The following is a 16,786-nucleotide window of genomic DNA, read 5'->3' as shown; positions in this document are numbered from 1 at the left end:
ACACAGTAGTAGCGGTGGTTTTGGGTCATAACTAAATATACTATAGCATGAGAGCAGCAGGGTTTCAACTGGGAATCATCCAACTGAGTTCGATTTCCATTGCTACTCTACACCCTCTCTGCGTAGCCAACTGAGGCTGCTTGGGAGTTAGATTCTTAGGGCAGAGAGGCTGTGACTAAAATGACTGGGTAGCAATTTGCTGCGGAGCTTATTTCATCAGCGTCTTACTAAGCAACTTATTATCAGAGTAACCCAGGCCGAAATTTGGGAAGCTCACACCATTAAAATTCAAATTTCAAAAAGAGGGCAGCGGGTGACATCTTTGGTGCACACCGGAGCGTGGCCTAGAGGATAGAGCACGGGCCTGGGAGTCACAAGGACCTGGGTTCTAATCCTGGCTCTACCACCTGTCTGTTGTGTGACCTTGGGCAAGTCACTTGACTTTTCTGTGTCTCAGTTTATCTCATCTGTAAAATGGGGATTAAGACTAAGTCCCACATGGGACATGGACTGTGTCCAACCTCACTAGCTTAGGTCTGCCCCAGTGCTTAGTACAGTGCCTGGGCACAGAGTAAGTGCTTAACAGATACCGTTAAAAAAAAATAGATCTAATGCTGGCTCCCAGTGGACAGGCCAGGTTGACTCCATCAGGTTGGCTTCTTTTCATAATTGAATCAAAGCACCCCTGTCCATTCAGGTTAGCTTCTAGGGGCTGGATCCTTGCGGCCAGAGAATTCGAGACTCATTTTCCCACTGATCCAGGCAAGAGGCCTATAGAAAAGACATGGCAGGATTGGACTCTGGGTTTTAATTCTGACCCTCCCCTGACTCACCAAGAGGCCTCAGGTTAATAACTAGGCTGGATCTCCATGTCCCCGTTTCTAAATGGGAATGAGAACAACCCCTAGCCCCATCCCACCAGAAAGTTGTGGGGTGGAATTAATTAATGATCGCAAAACCAAGTCCTGTTATTACTGTTGTTCCTCGGGTTCATTGAGATGATCTAATGATGGTCACGGAGGAAGTGATAATTTTGTAATATCAGCACAGTAATAATAATTCACTTGCACAGACAGCTCCTTTCATCTGGGGATTTCTCTGCATTTTATGGATAGTGGGAGTGGAGGAGCGGGTAGCCTTTGCAACAGCTGGTCAGAGCAAGCCTAGCCTAGTGCAGCCTCAGTCGGGTCCTGGCGGCACCAGAGAGCACAGTCGAGCCAACTTCTGCCGACTTGGAAAATTGTAGTCAGATGCAACTTGGGGAGGAGCAGGCTTGACGGTAGTTTTCCAACCTGGCTGCTAATGAATACATTTTCCCTGCCCAGGGAAGGAAAGGGAATTTTTTTTCCCCCTTTAAGCAACTGTACTGACTGTTGACTGAGGGCAGTTCTGTCCTGCTCTTTGGCTTTTTCCATGATGGTGTGTGGATGCCTGTGTTTTGATGATCTCCTTTATTTTGATAGTCTCCTGAATTTGTGTTGTTCCCCAAGCTGTTACGAGTGGGGCGTGGAGAGTATGCTTTTGGATTTTATGTGTGTATGTGTATTGTGTATCTGAAAGGATGCTCATCCATGCGCGTGTGAGAGTGTGCTTGAGAGAAAATGCTGTGAATCAGTGTCAGGTGTGGCTCTTAGCCTTTCTGCTGAAAGATTCCAAGTACAGGCAGTGCTATATGTGACAGACAGATGTTAATCTTACTCTGCCCCTTTGCCTTCCTTTTTTTCCTCTCACATTACCATTCTTTCCCCAGGGTTGGATGCACATATCCTTTTGCCTCCCCTACCAAGCTCTATACCATTTTCCTAAGACTCTTTTCTGTTTCTCCTCACCCTTTCTCTTTTTCCCCATTTTCAAGTACCTCTTTTCTTTGTGTTTTGCTATTCTCTGATCCTCCCCACTCCTCACTTTTCTCCTCTTCCTCCTCCACTACTTTCACTGCCTGCTTAATAGCACTTCCTTGATACACAAGCTCTTCCTGAGAAGAGCTGGCATATGTGTAGCAGAGTGTTATATATAACTTAAGTTTTGCTTCCTGCTCCTTTTCTCCTTCTCTCTCTCTCTCTCTCCTAAGTCCCTCCCTCCGCCCCTCCCTCCAGGATAGGGTTTCCTTACCTCTTCATACCCTGCCTTTCTTGAACACATAAGCCTGCCCTTAGTCCCCTCCCTCTGTTTTCCTTTCCCTGGCTCCTCAACTCATTCCCATTCAGTCCCTCACACCCCGCCCATCGTAGCTGTCCTATTTCCAGCACCCCCTCCCCACCCCAGCACGTCCCCATCAGCTCTGTCCCATCCAAACCCTTCCTACCCCCAATGCCATCCCCTCCCCTTGCCCTCTCCCCCACAAGCTTAGCCAAGAACGACCTGTGGAACTCCCACTGCTTCATGGGAAGACTTCCCTTCGTCCATGTCCTGTTCCTGACTCAGTCACCTTTCCTCTTTGCCATTGGTGAAACCTGGTTCTTCCCAGACGACCTTGTGTCCCCGGCTTCTCTCTCCCCAGGGAGCCTCATCTTTTCCCTCTCCCTAAGATTCACTGGGAAAGGGGGAGGATTGGCCTCCTTTCCCCCAATGAAGCTTTCATACAATTCCACCCACCATCCTTCTGTTTCCCTTCTTTTGAAGGCTATACTATCCACTTCTTCCACATATCCCAATTGCTTGTCACCATTATTTACTGCTCCCCGCCCCCAGCTCCACCTCCTATTTTCTGAACCATTTCTACACCTTTCTCTTTTGTTCTCTGTCCCTACACTGATCCTTGGGTACTTCAGCATCCATGTAAATGTTCCCAACCACCTTTCCGATGCCTACTTCCCCTTACTTTTCAATTCCAATGACTTCCCTCTCTAACCCACTCACCAACTGGCCCCAGGCTTGATCTCCTCATCTCTGCTCACTGTATGATCTCTAACATCACCAACTCTGAAATCCCACTCTCTGACCACAACCTTCTCACCGGCCTTCTCTCACATACTCCCTATCCCTGTGTCGGGTCCAACAAAAGAATCAAATCTCAGCAAAACTGCATAAGGGGTTTATTATTGCAATAGTAATATAGATCTGTGTGGGTGAGGACAGAGAGAGTCTGTTGCCCTAAAAGCAGGCCCAGCCTCATCCGAAAGGTGGGAGAGGAAGGTAGTTATAGTCCATGGAGAGTGTGGTGTCGCTTCATACCATCAACAGGATCCAGTCAAGTGAGGCTGAAGTTTTCCTAGCTAATGACAGGGGAAGGAAAGGCTGAAATTAACTATAGGGAAAGGGTGTTGCTGAAGCGTGGTTTAGGAAAACAAGTTAGATTAATGCAGAATGGAGACTGAAAGCAAAATGGAGTAAGGCTGGTTAAGAGTTGGTTTCCACACCAGCAAATCTGTCCTGTTCCCCACTGAGACCTCTGATCTTTTGACTCCATCCATTTTATAAAGTCATCATTGCCCCCTCTGATGTCCATACACACCGGCCTTCCCTCAACACACAAACCCACACCCTCAACACCTCCCTCCAAACTGAACCCAATTCCTTGGCTCTCCTATCCCTCCATCTCGTACGCCTAACCCACAACGCTGGATATCACTGTAGTACACTTGCACTGCCTCCTGTGCATGAGCTGTGAAACGCTGCTGGCAGAAATCCAGACACCAGGCGGACTTCATCCTCACCTGCTTTCTTCTCTCTAAGCACTTGGTAGAGTACAATATAATAACATAGACACATTCCCTGCCCACAACGAGCTTACTCTTTGGAGGGAGCTTACTTTCCAGTGGCTCCTTCCCCTCTATTCTCCAGCCTGCCCATATTCTCCTCCTCTCTCAATGCTCTCTACGGCCCCTCCTTCTCAGACTTTTGCAAGCTTCCCCTTTGCCTCCCACCCTCTAACTGTGGAGATGCCTCAAGGTTCAGTTCTGGGTCCTCAAGGTTCAGTTCTGGATCCCCTTTCTTGTCTTCACCTACATCCACTCCCTCGGAGAACTCATTCGCTTTCACAGCTTCAACTACTCTTTCTCTACAGGTGATTCCCGAGTTTACCTCTCCAGGCCTGACCTCTCTCCTTCTCTTCAGTCTCGCATATCCTTCTACTTCTACTTGGATGTCTTATGGACATACTTAACATATCCAAAACAGAACTCCTTATCTTCCCATTCAAACCCTGTCCTCCCCATGACTTTCCTGTCACTGAAAACAGCATCACCATCCTCCCTGTCCCACAAGCTTGTAACCTTGGCATTACCCTTAACTCACCTCTCTCATTCAACCCACACATTGTCACGGAATTCTGTCAGTTCTACCTTCAAAGCATCTCTTATCCACCCTTTCCTCCCCATCTAAACCGCTATGACGCTGATCCAAGCACCGTTCATTTCCTGCCTTGACTACTGCATAAGCCTCCTCACTGACCTTCCTGCATCCTCTCTCTTCCTTCTCCAGTCCATACTTTGTTACCTGGATCATTTTTCTAAAAATCCTTTCACTCCGTATCGTCCTCCTCCTCTAAAACCTCCAGTGGTTGCCCAGCCACCTCTCAGTCAAGTAGAAACCCCCTGCAATTGGCTTTAAGGCACTCAGTCAGCTCTCTCACTTCTACCTAATGTCCCTGATTTCCTACTACAACCCAACCTGCACACGCCACACTTCTAACACCACCTTAATCTCAGGACCTCGATCTCATATATCCCACAACTAACCCCTTGTCCACATTCTCCTTTGGGCCTGGAACTCCCTCCCGCTTCATATCTGAGAGTCCCCCACTCTCCTGTCCTTCAGAATCCTCCTAAAATCCCATCCCTTCCAAGAGGCCTTCCCAGACTAATTCCTTGATTTCCCCAATCCACTATCCACTCTGCATCAACCATGAATTTGGCTGCATACTACTTAAGCACTCCTATAATCACCTCAGCCCCACAAAACTTATGTAAATATTCTTACATTCTACTATTTCCCCTATCCCTAATCTATTGTGTATTAATTTTTATATTTTATATTAATCTATGTTATATTGTACTCTCCCAAGTGCTTAGTACAGTGCTCTGCACATATTAAATGATTAATAATTATGACTGGCGATTTTAATGTCTTTTCCCACATTGACTGTACTCTTCTTGGGGATTCATTCAATAGTATTTATTGAGTGCCTACTATATGCAGAGCACTGTACTAAGCGCTTGGAATGTACAAATCGGTAACAGAGACAGTCCCTGCCCTTTGACGGGCTTACAGTCTAATCGGGGGAGATGGACAGACAAGAACAATAGCAATAAATAGAATCAAGGGGATGAACAGCTCATTAAAACAATGGCAAATAAATAGAATCAGGGTGATGTACATCTCATTAACAAAATAAATAGGGTAATGAAAATATATAGAGTTGAGCGGACGAGTACAGTGCTGAGGGGAGGGGAAGAGAGAGGGGGAGGAGCAGAGGGAAAGGGGGGGAAAAGAGGGTTTAGCTGAGGAGAGGTGAAGCAGGGGTAGAGGGGGAGCAGAGGGAGCAGAGGGAAAAGGGGAGCTCAGTCTGGGAAGGCCTCCTGGAGGAGGTGAGCTTTCAGTAGTGGAGGCAAAGTAAACCCGGCAAGGTGAGGTTCCAGTCAGAAACTCATAAAACCCAGTCTCTGACTGCAGACTATTTTTCACAGAAACAAAGTAGCTCTTTAGGAACACAAGAGCCAAGAGGGTCCACCTGACTAGCTACAGCAGAAGGATCCCGAACTTGAATCACCTTCTTTATGATTTGCAAGATTGGGGAGCAAAATAAGAGAGAATTGGTGGGAGAGTCAGAGAGGTGCATGAGGAAGTGGCCATAGATTTCTTGAACCTCCAGGATGGTATTCCCCCAATGCCGTAGAATGGCAGCCCACGCTATCTCCCTTTCTCTAAAGGGTAGCCAATGCCTGACACAGGATGGATTTCTCCTGTGGAGGTAGGGTCCAGGATTGGACTAGTAGAGGAAGGAGTGTATATCAATCAATTAGTTGTATTTATTGAGCGGTTACTATGTGCAAAGCACTGTACTAAGCACTTAGGAGAGTACAGTACCACAGAATTAAGTGACCAAGCCTCAGCAAGCATGCAGGACTGGCCTAGAGAAACAGTGTGGTCTAGTGGATAGAGCACGGGCCTGGGAGTCAGAAGGACTTGAGTTCTAATTCATACTCCGCCACTTTTCTGCTGTGTGACCTCGGGCAAGTCGCTTCACTTCTCTGTGTCTCAGTTCCCTCCTCTGTAAAATGGGGATTAAAACTGAGCCCCATGTGGGAGCACTTACTACAGTGCCTCACACATAGAAATACCATTAAAAAAAAGGCTGGGGGTGGGGAGATGCTAAATAGGAAACTCCCTGGAAACCTCTAATGGATGGACTCAACAGACAAACACTAGATTCCCTGGGGGTGCTTAGCACAGCTGCTGCCTTTCAGCCTCAGGGAGACAGGCCTGTCACACCAAGTAAATCACAGACATAGCAGGTTCACCTCTCATCATCATCATCACCGCTAATGGGCGAGGAAGGGAAAAAACACCAGATAAGTCTCCTTCAGGACTCCTCTCTAACTGCTGTTTCGGATGGAAAGGAAGTTGCAGATGAGGTGACAGATTCAAACTTAACTCCGGCAGGCTTAGCGTGCCAGATCACATAATCCTTGCTGCCTGGCGGCTCCGAGGCGGCCGCGGACTCTCTCGTGCGGGTAAAATAGGGCTGAAAAGCTCAGTGTGAAGAAGAGACCTTGAGCCTCACACAAAATGGGATTCGGTGTTTGTGGTTCGCATTTCAGTCCCCAAGCGATGACTTCCTCTGCACGTTTGCATTTGCGAGGCCCCCCCGAAAGCCTAATAAGTGGATTTATCGAGGCCCTAATTTCGCATTTGCAGACTATAAATCCTTGAAAAGTAACGGATTTCCTGGGGAGGATCTTCACAGGGGTATCTTTTACGAAGTCACCATGCACAAGCACAAAGCCCAGTATCTACTACATTTGGGAGCAGCTTGGAGCTTGGGCCCAGAGGGTGGCTTTCACCATGCTGCCAGTGGACAGCCCCATTTCATGTCTGAGGCACAGATGGAAGCCGGGTAGCTGGGGGCCGCTGAGGTGACTGTCATCGACTGTATGAATAGTACAAGCACAGTCCTAGCCGAAGCCGGCTTCAGGCATTTCGCTTCCCATTCCAAAAGATGTCATTCCATCATGCTACGTGGGCATGCAGCGTTCTGGGTGACTTCATAGAGATCCTCCAAACGGAGAGTGTTTTTCTGGGGAACCTGTTGTTTTAGTGTTTCTATCGTTTCATCCTTCCTTCTTTGTCTGTTGCTTAACTTCCCTTATTTTTAGATTGTGAGCACACAGAGGGCCAGAGACCATGTCTGATTTTACACATATGTACTTTTTTTTCCTCCTAGTACAGGGTTCTGTTCTAAGTAAGCATGTAATCAATATCTTAACTATTACTAATATTACCACCACCAGTAATATTACAGCTACTACTAGTAGAGAAGTAGCGTGGCTTAGTGGAAAGAGCATGCGCTTGGGAGTCAGAGGTTGTGGGTTCTAATCCTGGCTCCTAATCCTAACCATGCTTAACAGATACCATCTTTTATGAGAAGTAGCGTGGCTTAGTGGAAAGAGCATGAGCTTGAGAGTCAGAGGTTGTGGGTTCTAGCCTTAGCTCCTAATCCTAACCGTGCTTAACAAATACCATCTTTTATGAGACACAGCGTGGCTTAGTGGAAAGAGCATCATCTTGGGGGTCAGAGGTTGGGGGTTCTAATCCTGGCTCCTAATCCTAACCGTGCTTAACAGATACCATCTTTAATGAGAAGCAGGATGGCTTAGTGGAAAGAGCACGGATTTGGGAGTCAGGTTCTAATCCTGCCTCCGCCACTTGTCAACTGTGTGACTTTGTGCAAGTCATTCACTTCTCTGTGCCTCAGTTACCTCATCTGTAAAATGGGGATTAAGACTGTGAGCCCCACGTGGGACAAGCTGATTACCTTGTATCTACCCCAGTGCCTAGAACAGTGCTTGGCACATTGCATTTTACAAATGCCATCATTATTACTAGTAATATGACCTTCCCACCTGGCTCCAGAGACATTTTCTTCCCAGGTCCCTGTTAATACAGATACCATTTCAAACCAGTGGTTACTTACCCATTTCTCATCTAATGGCTGTGCACTTCTGCCGTTCGGCTGATGATGTTCATTTATTCATGCATTCGGTCGTATTTATTGAGCGCTTATGGTGTGCAAAGCTCTGGACTAAGTGCTTGGGAGAGTACCCTGTAACAATAAATAGACACATTCCCAGCCGACAACGAGCTGTGCCGAGGAACCCCTCAAAGCCGGGTGTAAGAGCAGCTTTGTGATTTAGGGCCAGTTGGAACCGGGAGATGAAAATAAAGGAACTTCTGCTCCTCAGATGTGCTCCTTCCATACCTCCCTCCTCCCAATCCAGACCCAGTCTCTTATGCTCTTGATCCTGCACTGTGAAGTTGTAAGGCTCAGAGATACTTCAAGGCTCTTGCCGTTTCCCGAACTTCCTACTTGGGTTTTTCAGGTGTGTAAAGCTCATCTTTAAAGACCAGGTAATTCTAGTATATCAGTGAGGCATAAAGGTGAGATAATGGCTACACCTTCATTCATTCAATAGTATTTATTGAGCGCTTACTATGTGCAGGGCACTGGACTAAGAGCTTGGAGTGTACAATTTGATAACAGATAGGGACAATCCCTGCCCAATAATGGGCTCATGGTCTAAAAGGGAGAGATAGAAAGCAAAACAGAACAAAACAAAACAAGCAGTCTAGCGCAGACATCATCAAGATAAATCGAATCATAGAGATATACACATCATTAACAAAATAAATAGGGTAAAAAATAATATATACAAATATGCACAGTGTGGTCAAGTGAGTATTTGGTGAAATGATTTTTTGGTTTTTGCTTGGAAAATTTGGTTTTGATCCTCTAGACTGTGAGCTTGCTGTGGGCAGGGAATTTGTGTTTGTTGTTATATTGTACTCCCCCAAGCGCTTAGTACAGTTCTTTGCACACAGTAAGTGCTTGTATTTATCGATTTATATGATTGAAGGATTGAATGAAAAGCACACCAGGTGTGTAAAATCAACTCGACTCCTCCAGAGAGTTAGAATGCTTGGGGGACACTCAGAAGTGGAAACACCAAGAGTTTTAGTGCATAGTAGTGTTGCGATAACTGCTCTTTCGCTGTTCAGTTCCCTGCTTCGTGTCTTCCGTGGCCAGGTGAGCATGGGGAAGACCTGCCTCTAGACTGTAAGCTCATTGTGGGCAGGGAATATATCTGTTTTATTATTATATTATGCTCTCCCATTATATTGTATTATACATGTTATACTCAGACCAAAGTAAACCTGCTTAGCTCATTGTGGGCAGGGAACGTATCTAACAACTCTATTGTACTCTGGCAAGCGCTTAGTACAATGCTCTGCTCACAGTAAATACACAAGAAATATGATTGACAGATTGACCTGCCTGGTCCTCTTGTTTAAAATGGTCACTTTCCAGGGGATTGTAATTGCATTTTGGATCATTTTTCATTCTCATAAGTGAATTTTATGTGCTGGGCAATCCCAAGGACCAAAGCTTCTGTTCTTGGGTTCCTTATTTTTCCTCTCTTTTCTTCCTGTAGAGTGAGCTGGACTTGGAGAAGGGCTTGGAGATGAGGAAATGGGTCCTGTCTGGAATCCTGGCCAGTGAGGAGACCTACTTGAGCCATCTAGAGGCCCTGCTGCTGGTAAGAATTGGAGCAGTTGCTGCAGCCTGGGGACTGGGGACCTGAGTCGAACAAGAGATAAAGGGAGGAAGTTCCATATTATACATTTGGGGAATTTGAGTGCTGGAATTTAGTCACTAAGAGAATCCCAGGTAAGTTGCTGCACTCCAGTCTCCAGAAGGAAGTTGATGTTCCTGAGGAAATAAGTTCATTGTGGGCAGGGAATATGTCTGTTTATTGTCATATTGTACTCTCCTGAGTGCTTAGTTCAGTGCTTTGAACAGACTAAGCGCTCGATAAATATGAATGAATGGGTTGATATGTCACATATGTGACAGAATCCACTCCCTTCTAGATCACCCTGATTTGTCCCTCTGTTCACCCCTCCCTCAGCCCCACAGCACTTACGTACATATCCATAATTTAGCAATATGAGATGCTTGTGGGCAGGGAATGTGTCTACCAGTTCTGTTGTTCTGTATTCTACCAAGCGCTTAGTACAGTGCTTTGTGCATAGTGAGCGCTCAATAAATACAATTCATTGATTGACCTTTAGGAAGGAGGGAGCTGGTAGGGTGAATCATTAGGTTGAATCAAGACCTTAGCATATCTTTTGGGAAAAAATCAGAACAAAGTAAACCCACTTAGCTCATTGTGGGCAGGGAACACAGTAGACTCGAAGCTCCTTGAGGGCAGGGATCGTGCCTATTAACTCTGTTGTGCACCCACAGTGCTCGGCACAGAAACTGCTCAATAAATACCATTGATTGATTGACTTATTGGGAAAGGGAGGTCCCTGGTCAAGACTGATAGAGAGATAAGATGTAACTCCCTCCCTGCCCCCATGCCGTGTCTGCCAACTCTGTTGTACTCTGGCAAGTGCTAGTACAGTGCTCTGCACACCATAAGCACTCAATAAATATTACTGATTTGATTGATTTGGCTGAAAGGTAACCATCTTTCTGATTCACCTAGCCCATGAAGCCTCTGAAAGCCGCTGCCACGACCTCTCAGCCCGTGCTAACGAATCAACAGATTGAGACCATTTTCTTCAAAGTGCCTGAGCTGTATGAGATCCACAAGGAGTTCTATGACAGGCTCTTCCCCCGGGTGCAGCAGTGGAGTCACCAGCAGCGGGTGGGAGACCTCTTCCAGAAATTGGTGAGTGAGCCGTGCTGCCTCTAGCCCGGGGACGGCGACCCGGGCAGGGAGCTGGAAGCCTGCTCCATTTGCAGTCATTCCTTGGGAGCTGAGGTTAGCTTGTGGATTAATAACCGAGTGGCCCGGGGACTTGCTTTCCTGTGTGTCTTTTTGCCTAGTGGGCTGTGTGCTGGGAGATAGATACTCTACTGGGTGGTAATGGATAGAGCATGGGCCTGGGAGTCAGAAGGTCCTGAGTTCTAATCCTGACTCCGCCACTTGTGAGTGGCCTTGGACAAGTCACTTTACTTCTCTGGGCCTCAGTCACCTCATATGTAAAATGGAGATGACGGCTGTGAGCCCTCTGCGGGACAGGGTCTGTGTCCAACCTGATTTGCTTGTATCCATCCCAGCGCTTAATACAGTGCCTGGCACATAGTCAACTCTTAACAAATACCATAATTATTATTATTGTTATTACTGGGCCACTGGACCACCTCAGAATTTAGCAGTGTTTGTGGCAGGGTTGGGCCATGATATTCCAGAGGCTTAAGGTGGGGAGTCATGGGCAGAAGTGGGGGGCTTGGGTTGGGACAAATGTAAAAGGGTAACTGTTTTTAAATTCTTCTTCTTCCTCTCCTCTGTGGCATTCTGCTCTGCCCATCTCCTCCCGCTCCCTCCTCCCAGAATCCGTTTCCCTTTGCTGTGTGTAATGGGGGGCCAAAAACTAACCTCAGCCCCACTGTGTATCTGAACCGCCTGATTTTTCTAGTGTACATTTTTGGCCTCGTCCAGTGGCTTCCCCACATGAGGTCTAGAGCTCTCTGGGATCTTTCATGCTTTAGGTGGGTGCTCTGAAGACCGGGAGATCCTGCTGTGGGAAGAGGTAGAGCAGAGTGTTGGTTGGAGGAGATGGGGGAAGGAGAATGCTCTGAAGACAGTATTCCGGGGCGAATGGACAGGTTATTGCCAGGAGAGAGGGATTCTGGAAATGGACCCCTGCTCAGGCAAGAAACCAGGAGCTTGCCCTGAAACAAACTCCTGGAGTTTGGAGCCCTATTGCAACTGGGGCCCGATGGGCCTTGGTCTCATTTTTCTAATAGTATCTATTACTATACCATTCATAGTATGCCAGGTCATGGGTTCGAATCCCGGCTCTGCCACTTGTCAGCTGTGTGACTGTGGGCAAGTCACTTCACTTCTTTGGGCCTCAGTTCCCTCATCTGTAAAATGGGGATTAAGACTGTGAGCCTCATGTGGGACAACCTGATTACCCTGTATCTCCCCCAGCGCTTAGAACAGTGCTCTGCACATAGTAAGCGCTTAACAAATACCAACATCATCATTATTATTATTATTATATGCGAACCTATATTCTAAGCTCTGAGGTAGATACAAGATAATCAGGTTAAACACAGCCCATGTTCCACATGGGGCTCACGGTTTTAACCCCCATTTTACAGAGGAGGTAACCGAGGCACGGAGAAGTTAAGTGGCTTACCCAAGGTCATACAGCAGACAAGAGGAAGAGCCAGGTTTATAACCTTAGGTCCGTCTGAATCCCAGGCCTGTGCTGTGTCCAATAGACCACACTGCTTTTGGGTGGGACAGAGTTGTCTCTGTGGGCTGCATGGATTAGTAATAATAATAATAATTCTGGTACTTGTTAAGCACTGACTGTGTACCAAGCACTGTTCCAATAGGCCCCATGACCCCCACACTCGCTAAAACTGAACCACACACGTGAGCCCAGTGTGGGACATTGACTGTGTCCAACCTGATTACTTTGTATATACTCCAGCTCTGGCACATAGTAAACGCTTAACAAATGCCATAAAAACCCCCCAAACCTCCCTCCAGTTGGAGGAGGCCCTAAAGAGAGGTTCGGCTTGCTCATGTCCTGCTCCACCATTCCATAACCTGTGAGTCGGGCTTGGCCTATTCAGAGTTCTAACTGAAAACACAAGGAAGATAAATAGAAGATGCTGGCTGGGGTATGTGAGGGGGACAGTTAGGCATAAATGAAAGTGGGGAGGATCTGTAGAATTTTTTTCAGTTGCCAAAAGATTTTGCCAGCCGAGAAAGTGTGGCAACTCTATTCCTAGGCAAACTGGCCCATTCTCTAGAGCGGTCATGACTGAAAGTTAGTGTCCTGAGGTGGTAGGAAAGGCCATGCAAAACAGAGCTTCCAACTCTGCCCTCTCTCTCTGAGTCAAGTTTCTCTCTGGTTTGCAGTCTGGGGGCCAAGTCATCTTTTTTGCCAGGTATAGCTTTCTCGTTGGCATGTTGCCACCAGTCAACTGGCAAGGAGCTGCAGCCTTGCTCATCTGCAGAGCTACTCTTTCTTGTGACTGAGATGAGCATCAGGAAAGCACGAGGCTTTTGTTTTTGCTGGAAAGAATCTTTAATTGTCTTTTGGATCTGAACAGCTGACCCCACTCCCTTTAACTAGGGAGATGAAGATGCCACCTTTTAGAGTGTGATTCCCTGCCTTCATCCAGAGATGTAGAGCCCCAATTCCCTTTTCTTTATATGTTTGAGTTTCTGACAACTCAACCCCATTAGAGTGGACTCTTTGACTGAGTCTGCAAAACTGAACAATTGCCCTTTTGGAACTCTGTACTTGCCAACCCAGAAGGCAACTTCCCAAAGGTGCCATATGCATCACCCGATTCTTGATGGGAGAAGTGGTTTGTGTTTTTTGTTTTCCGTTTGAAGAACCCCGAGGCTTAGGTTTCAAAACGTCATTGGACAAATGGTGTTGGGCAGAGTGCTCTGAAATTGCCCCTGTTAGTGTAATGCATGCCCAATTGCAGTGAAGAAACTAGGGAACGAAGACGTGGAAATGCAGATTGGATCAAGTTCTCTAGGAGATTCTCAGTTGTGGCTCTTTTCATAGAGCTTGGATGATGATAAAGTATTCATATACTTGATGCCAAGTCCTTAGGGTGATGGTGACCTTTTTTTGTCTTCATTTTTCTAGAAGTGTGGGTCTGTGTAGATGTGGTTGAAGGCAGAATAAACTCAGCAGTCGAGAGAGAGGAAAATAATTAAGCTCACTAGGGGCCCATTGACTACTCCCCTTGAAATTTTAGAAACACACCATGCCTTATTCTAGCCTATCTCTGTTCAATTCATTTTCCTTTTTCATCCTGCTTTTTTTCCATAACTTTTGAAAATGTTCTTGGGTGATAAACCCTTCTAGCAATACTCTCATCTTCTATGCCCACAAAATGGAAGAAAGCTTTCCCGAGTATCCTTATCTTTGGCACTTGTACCTGTCATTCCATTGTATTTTTTTAGAGATTTAAAATCCTCAAGGCTGTCTCCAGCTCTCTCTCTTTTTTTTTTTATTTTTGGTATTCACCCAATGATTTGGATTTGTACTTATTCAATATTAAATAATAATCCGAGGAAAACTACTCTTTGTACTCGGCATCTGCCCTCTTGGCTCTCACGGAAGCGGCTATGTCACATTCTCAGCTAGAGAAAAAAATTTTGAGTGCAGTCTTCCAGTTTACTTCAAGGTTTATAATTCATCCAGCCCTGCCCAAATGAGAGTTAGGATCTGGTCGGGTTTATGCAGTGAAAGTGACAACAATTAATGTATCAAGTGGAATCGTATTCTGCTCATCCAATTCACCTTTTGCAGCAAATAGCTGTGGCTACTTATCCACTTACTTTCAATGTTCAAATATTAATCAGTGCTGATGAAGTGGCAAGGTAGGAGGACTAGGCAGTTGAAATGAGGAGGTTTTATCCTCTTAAGAGCTATGAGTCACTGCTGAATAGTTGGATTCAGGATAGAGAGGAGCCGTTAGACGTTTTTGGGGCAGGGAGGATCAGGCTCAAGTATCAACAATATGGAGAGGGTTTAGGTTTGTATTGCTTTGTTTTGTTGTTTGTACACCCTGAGTCTCTCTACTGCTGCGAAAAGCTGCCTATTCCTCAGAAAGAATGAAGACAAACAGCAGCTGTCCTGCACCGTTATCCTTTCTGTTTTCCTTTCTGCAGGCCAGCCAGCTGGGAGTCTACCGGGCCTTTGTGGATAACTATGAGGTTGCCATGGAGACAGCAGAGAAATGCTGCCAGGCCAATGTTCAGTTTGCTGAAATCTCAGAGGTAATGTCACAAGGAGATGCAGGCACCAATTGGTTCCGACTGCCTAGGATATTCCTCGTGTCGCCAAGGATTTTTTGTGTTGTTTTTTTTTGACTGCAAGAACTGCCAGCCTTAAATAGGATCCATTTCTAATTTCTCCACCTTATTTTGCCCCTTTTCCCATAGCAGCACTTTTGCACTAAGCACTTTTGCACTAAGCACTTGCATACTCACAACTCCCTAAAACACTTAAGTTCCTATCCTATTGTTTCTAACACTTCCTCCTATTTGTAATTTCCTTTAGTGTGTATGTCTTCCCTGCTAGATTGTAAACTCTTTGAAGGCAAGGATTATGTGTATTGTATTGTTTATGGGCAGGGAATGTGTCTGCTAATTCTGTTGTACTCTCCCAAGTGCTTGGTAAGTACAGTGCTCTGCACATAGTAAGCACCAATAATTACAACTGATTGATCATAGTCCCCAAACCCTCTCCTAAGCATGGGGGGAGCCATGTGACCTAGTAGAAAGAGCACAGGTCTGAGAGTCAGAGGAGCTGGGTTCTAATCCCAGCTCTGCTATTTGCCTATTGTGTGATCTTGGGCAAGTTTCCTAACTTCTCTGTGCCTCAATTTCCTCCACTGTAAAATGGGAATTCATTAGCTGTTAGCCCTCTTACATGGACTATGAGCCCCAAGTGAGACAGGAACTGTGTCCAACCTAATTTAATTTGTATCTACCCCAGTCCTTAGAACAATACTTGACACACAGTAAGTGCTTAACAAATACCATTATTATTATTATAGTGCTTTGCCCATAGAAGGTGCCCAATAACTGTGGTATTTGATCATTCTTTACTATCGTGCTAAGCTTAGTTGTGATTTGAAAGGATGTAAGTGGATCAGACAGTCCCAGTCCCACATGGGACTCATAGTCTAAGAGGGTGGGAGAAAAGGCACTTTATACCCATTATACAGATGTTATTAAATTCTTCTGAGTGATGTGATATTACCCCCAAATCAAAATCCAGTCATTAACTGGGCTATATGCAGGTAAACAATTTCAGAAGTGTAGTTGGCCTTTTCAGGGCCATTCTGTTATAGATTGTACCATTTTCAGCTCCACTTTCTGTTTATTTAGGTGGTAAGTGGAAAATATGGGAGAATGAGGAAATGCTCATGTTACCTGAGTTCTGGGTAGACAGGGCTTATGAGGAAAGAAAGTTCAGTCCACTGCTCAGTCACATCTGCACCTGAACTATCCAAGGGATGTTGACCCTATTGTAAGTGTTCTCCAAGAATGGAAATTTTGTTAATAATATTAATAATTTTGGTACTTATTAAGTGTTTATTGTGTGCTAAGCACTGTTCTAAGCACTAGGGTAGAAGCAAGTTAATCATTGGACACAGTCCCTGTCCTACACGAGGCTCACAGTCTAAGTAGGAGGGAGTAGGATTAATCCCCATTTTACAGATGATGAAACTGAAGAACAGAGAAGGTCACACAGCGACATGTGGCAGAGTCAGGTTTAGAATCCACATCCTCTGACTCCCAGGCTAGTGCTCTTTCCACTAGGCAATGCTGCTTCTCTTCTGAGCTTCCCTTATAGCCTATATTATTACTAGTAGGAGTACTAATAAAATTGTTAACAACTCTTTTGTGCATTGCTATATCTTAAGTGCTTGGGACTATATAAACATATAAAAATATATATAACATATAAAATAAATGCATAATATAACAATATAAAATAAATACATACAATATATCTTATATATATATGTAATATATAAATTAAAAGCAGTCCCTACCTA

General features: G+C 45.5%; 1 protein-coding gene across 1 annotated transcript in view; it reads left to right on the top strand.

The window, feature by feature from the left end:
• Positions 1 to 16,786, top strand: part of BCR (BCR activator of RhoGEF and GTPase) — a 191,775-nt gene that overhangs the window by 108,118 nt on the left and 66,871 nt on the right. Inside the window, exons 4-6 of the mRNA XM_029049806.2 lie at positions 9,651 to 9,755; positions 10,710 to 10,895; positions 14,889 to 14,996. Of these exons, the coding sequence (XP_028905639.1) occupies positions 9,651 to 9,755; positions 10,710 to 10,895; positions 14,889 to 14,996 (399 nt within the window). The remainder of the gene's footprint in view (positions 1 to 9,650; positions 9,756 to 10,709; positions 10,896 to 14,888; positions 14,997 to 16,786) is intronic.

The sequence above is a fragment of the Ornithorhynchus anatinus genome, chromosome 2, assembly GCF_004115215.2.
Source record: "Ornithorhynchus anatinus isolate Pmale09 chromosome 2, mOrnAna1.pri.v4, whole genome shotgun sequence".
In the NCBI taxonomy this organism is placed as follows: domain Eukaryota; kingdom Metazoa; phylum Chordata; class Mammalia; order Monotremata; family Ornithorhynchidae; genus Ornithorhynchus; species Ornithorhynchus anatinus.
This window is presented reverse-complemented; position numbering and strand designations above follow the sequence as displayed.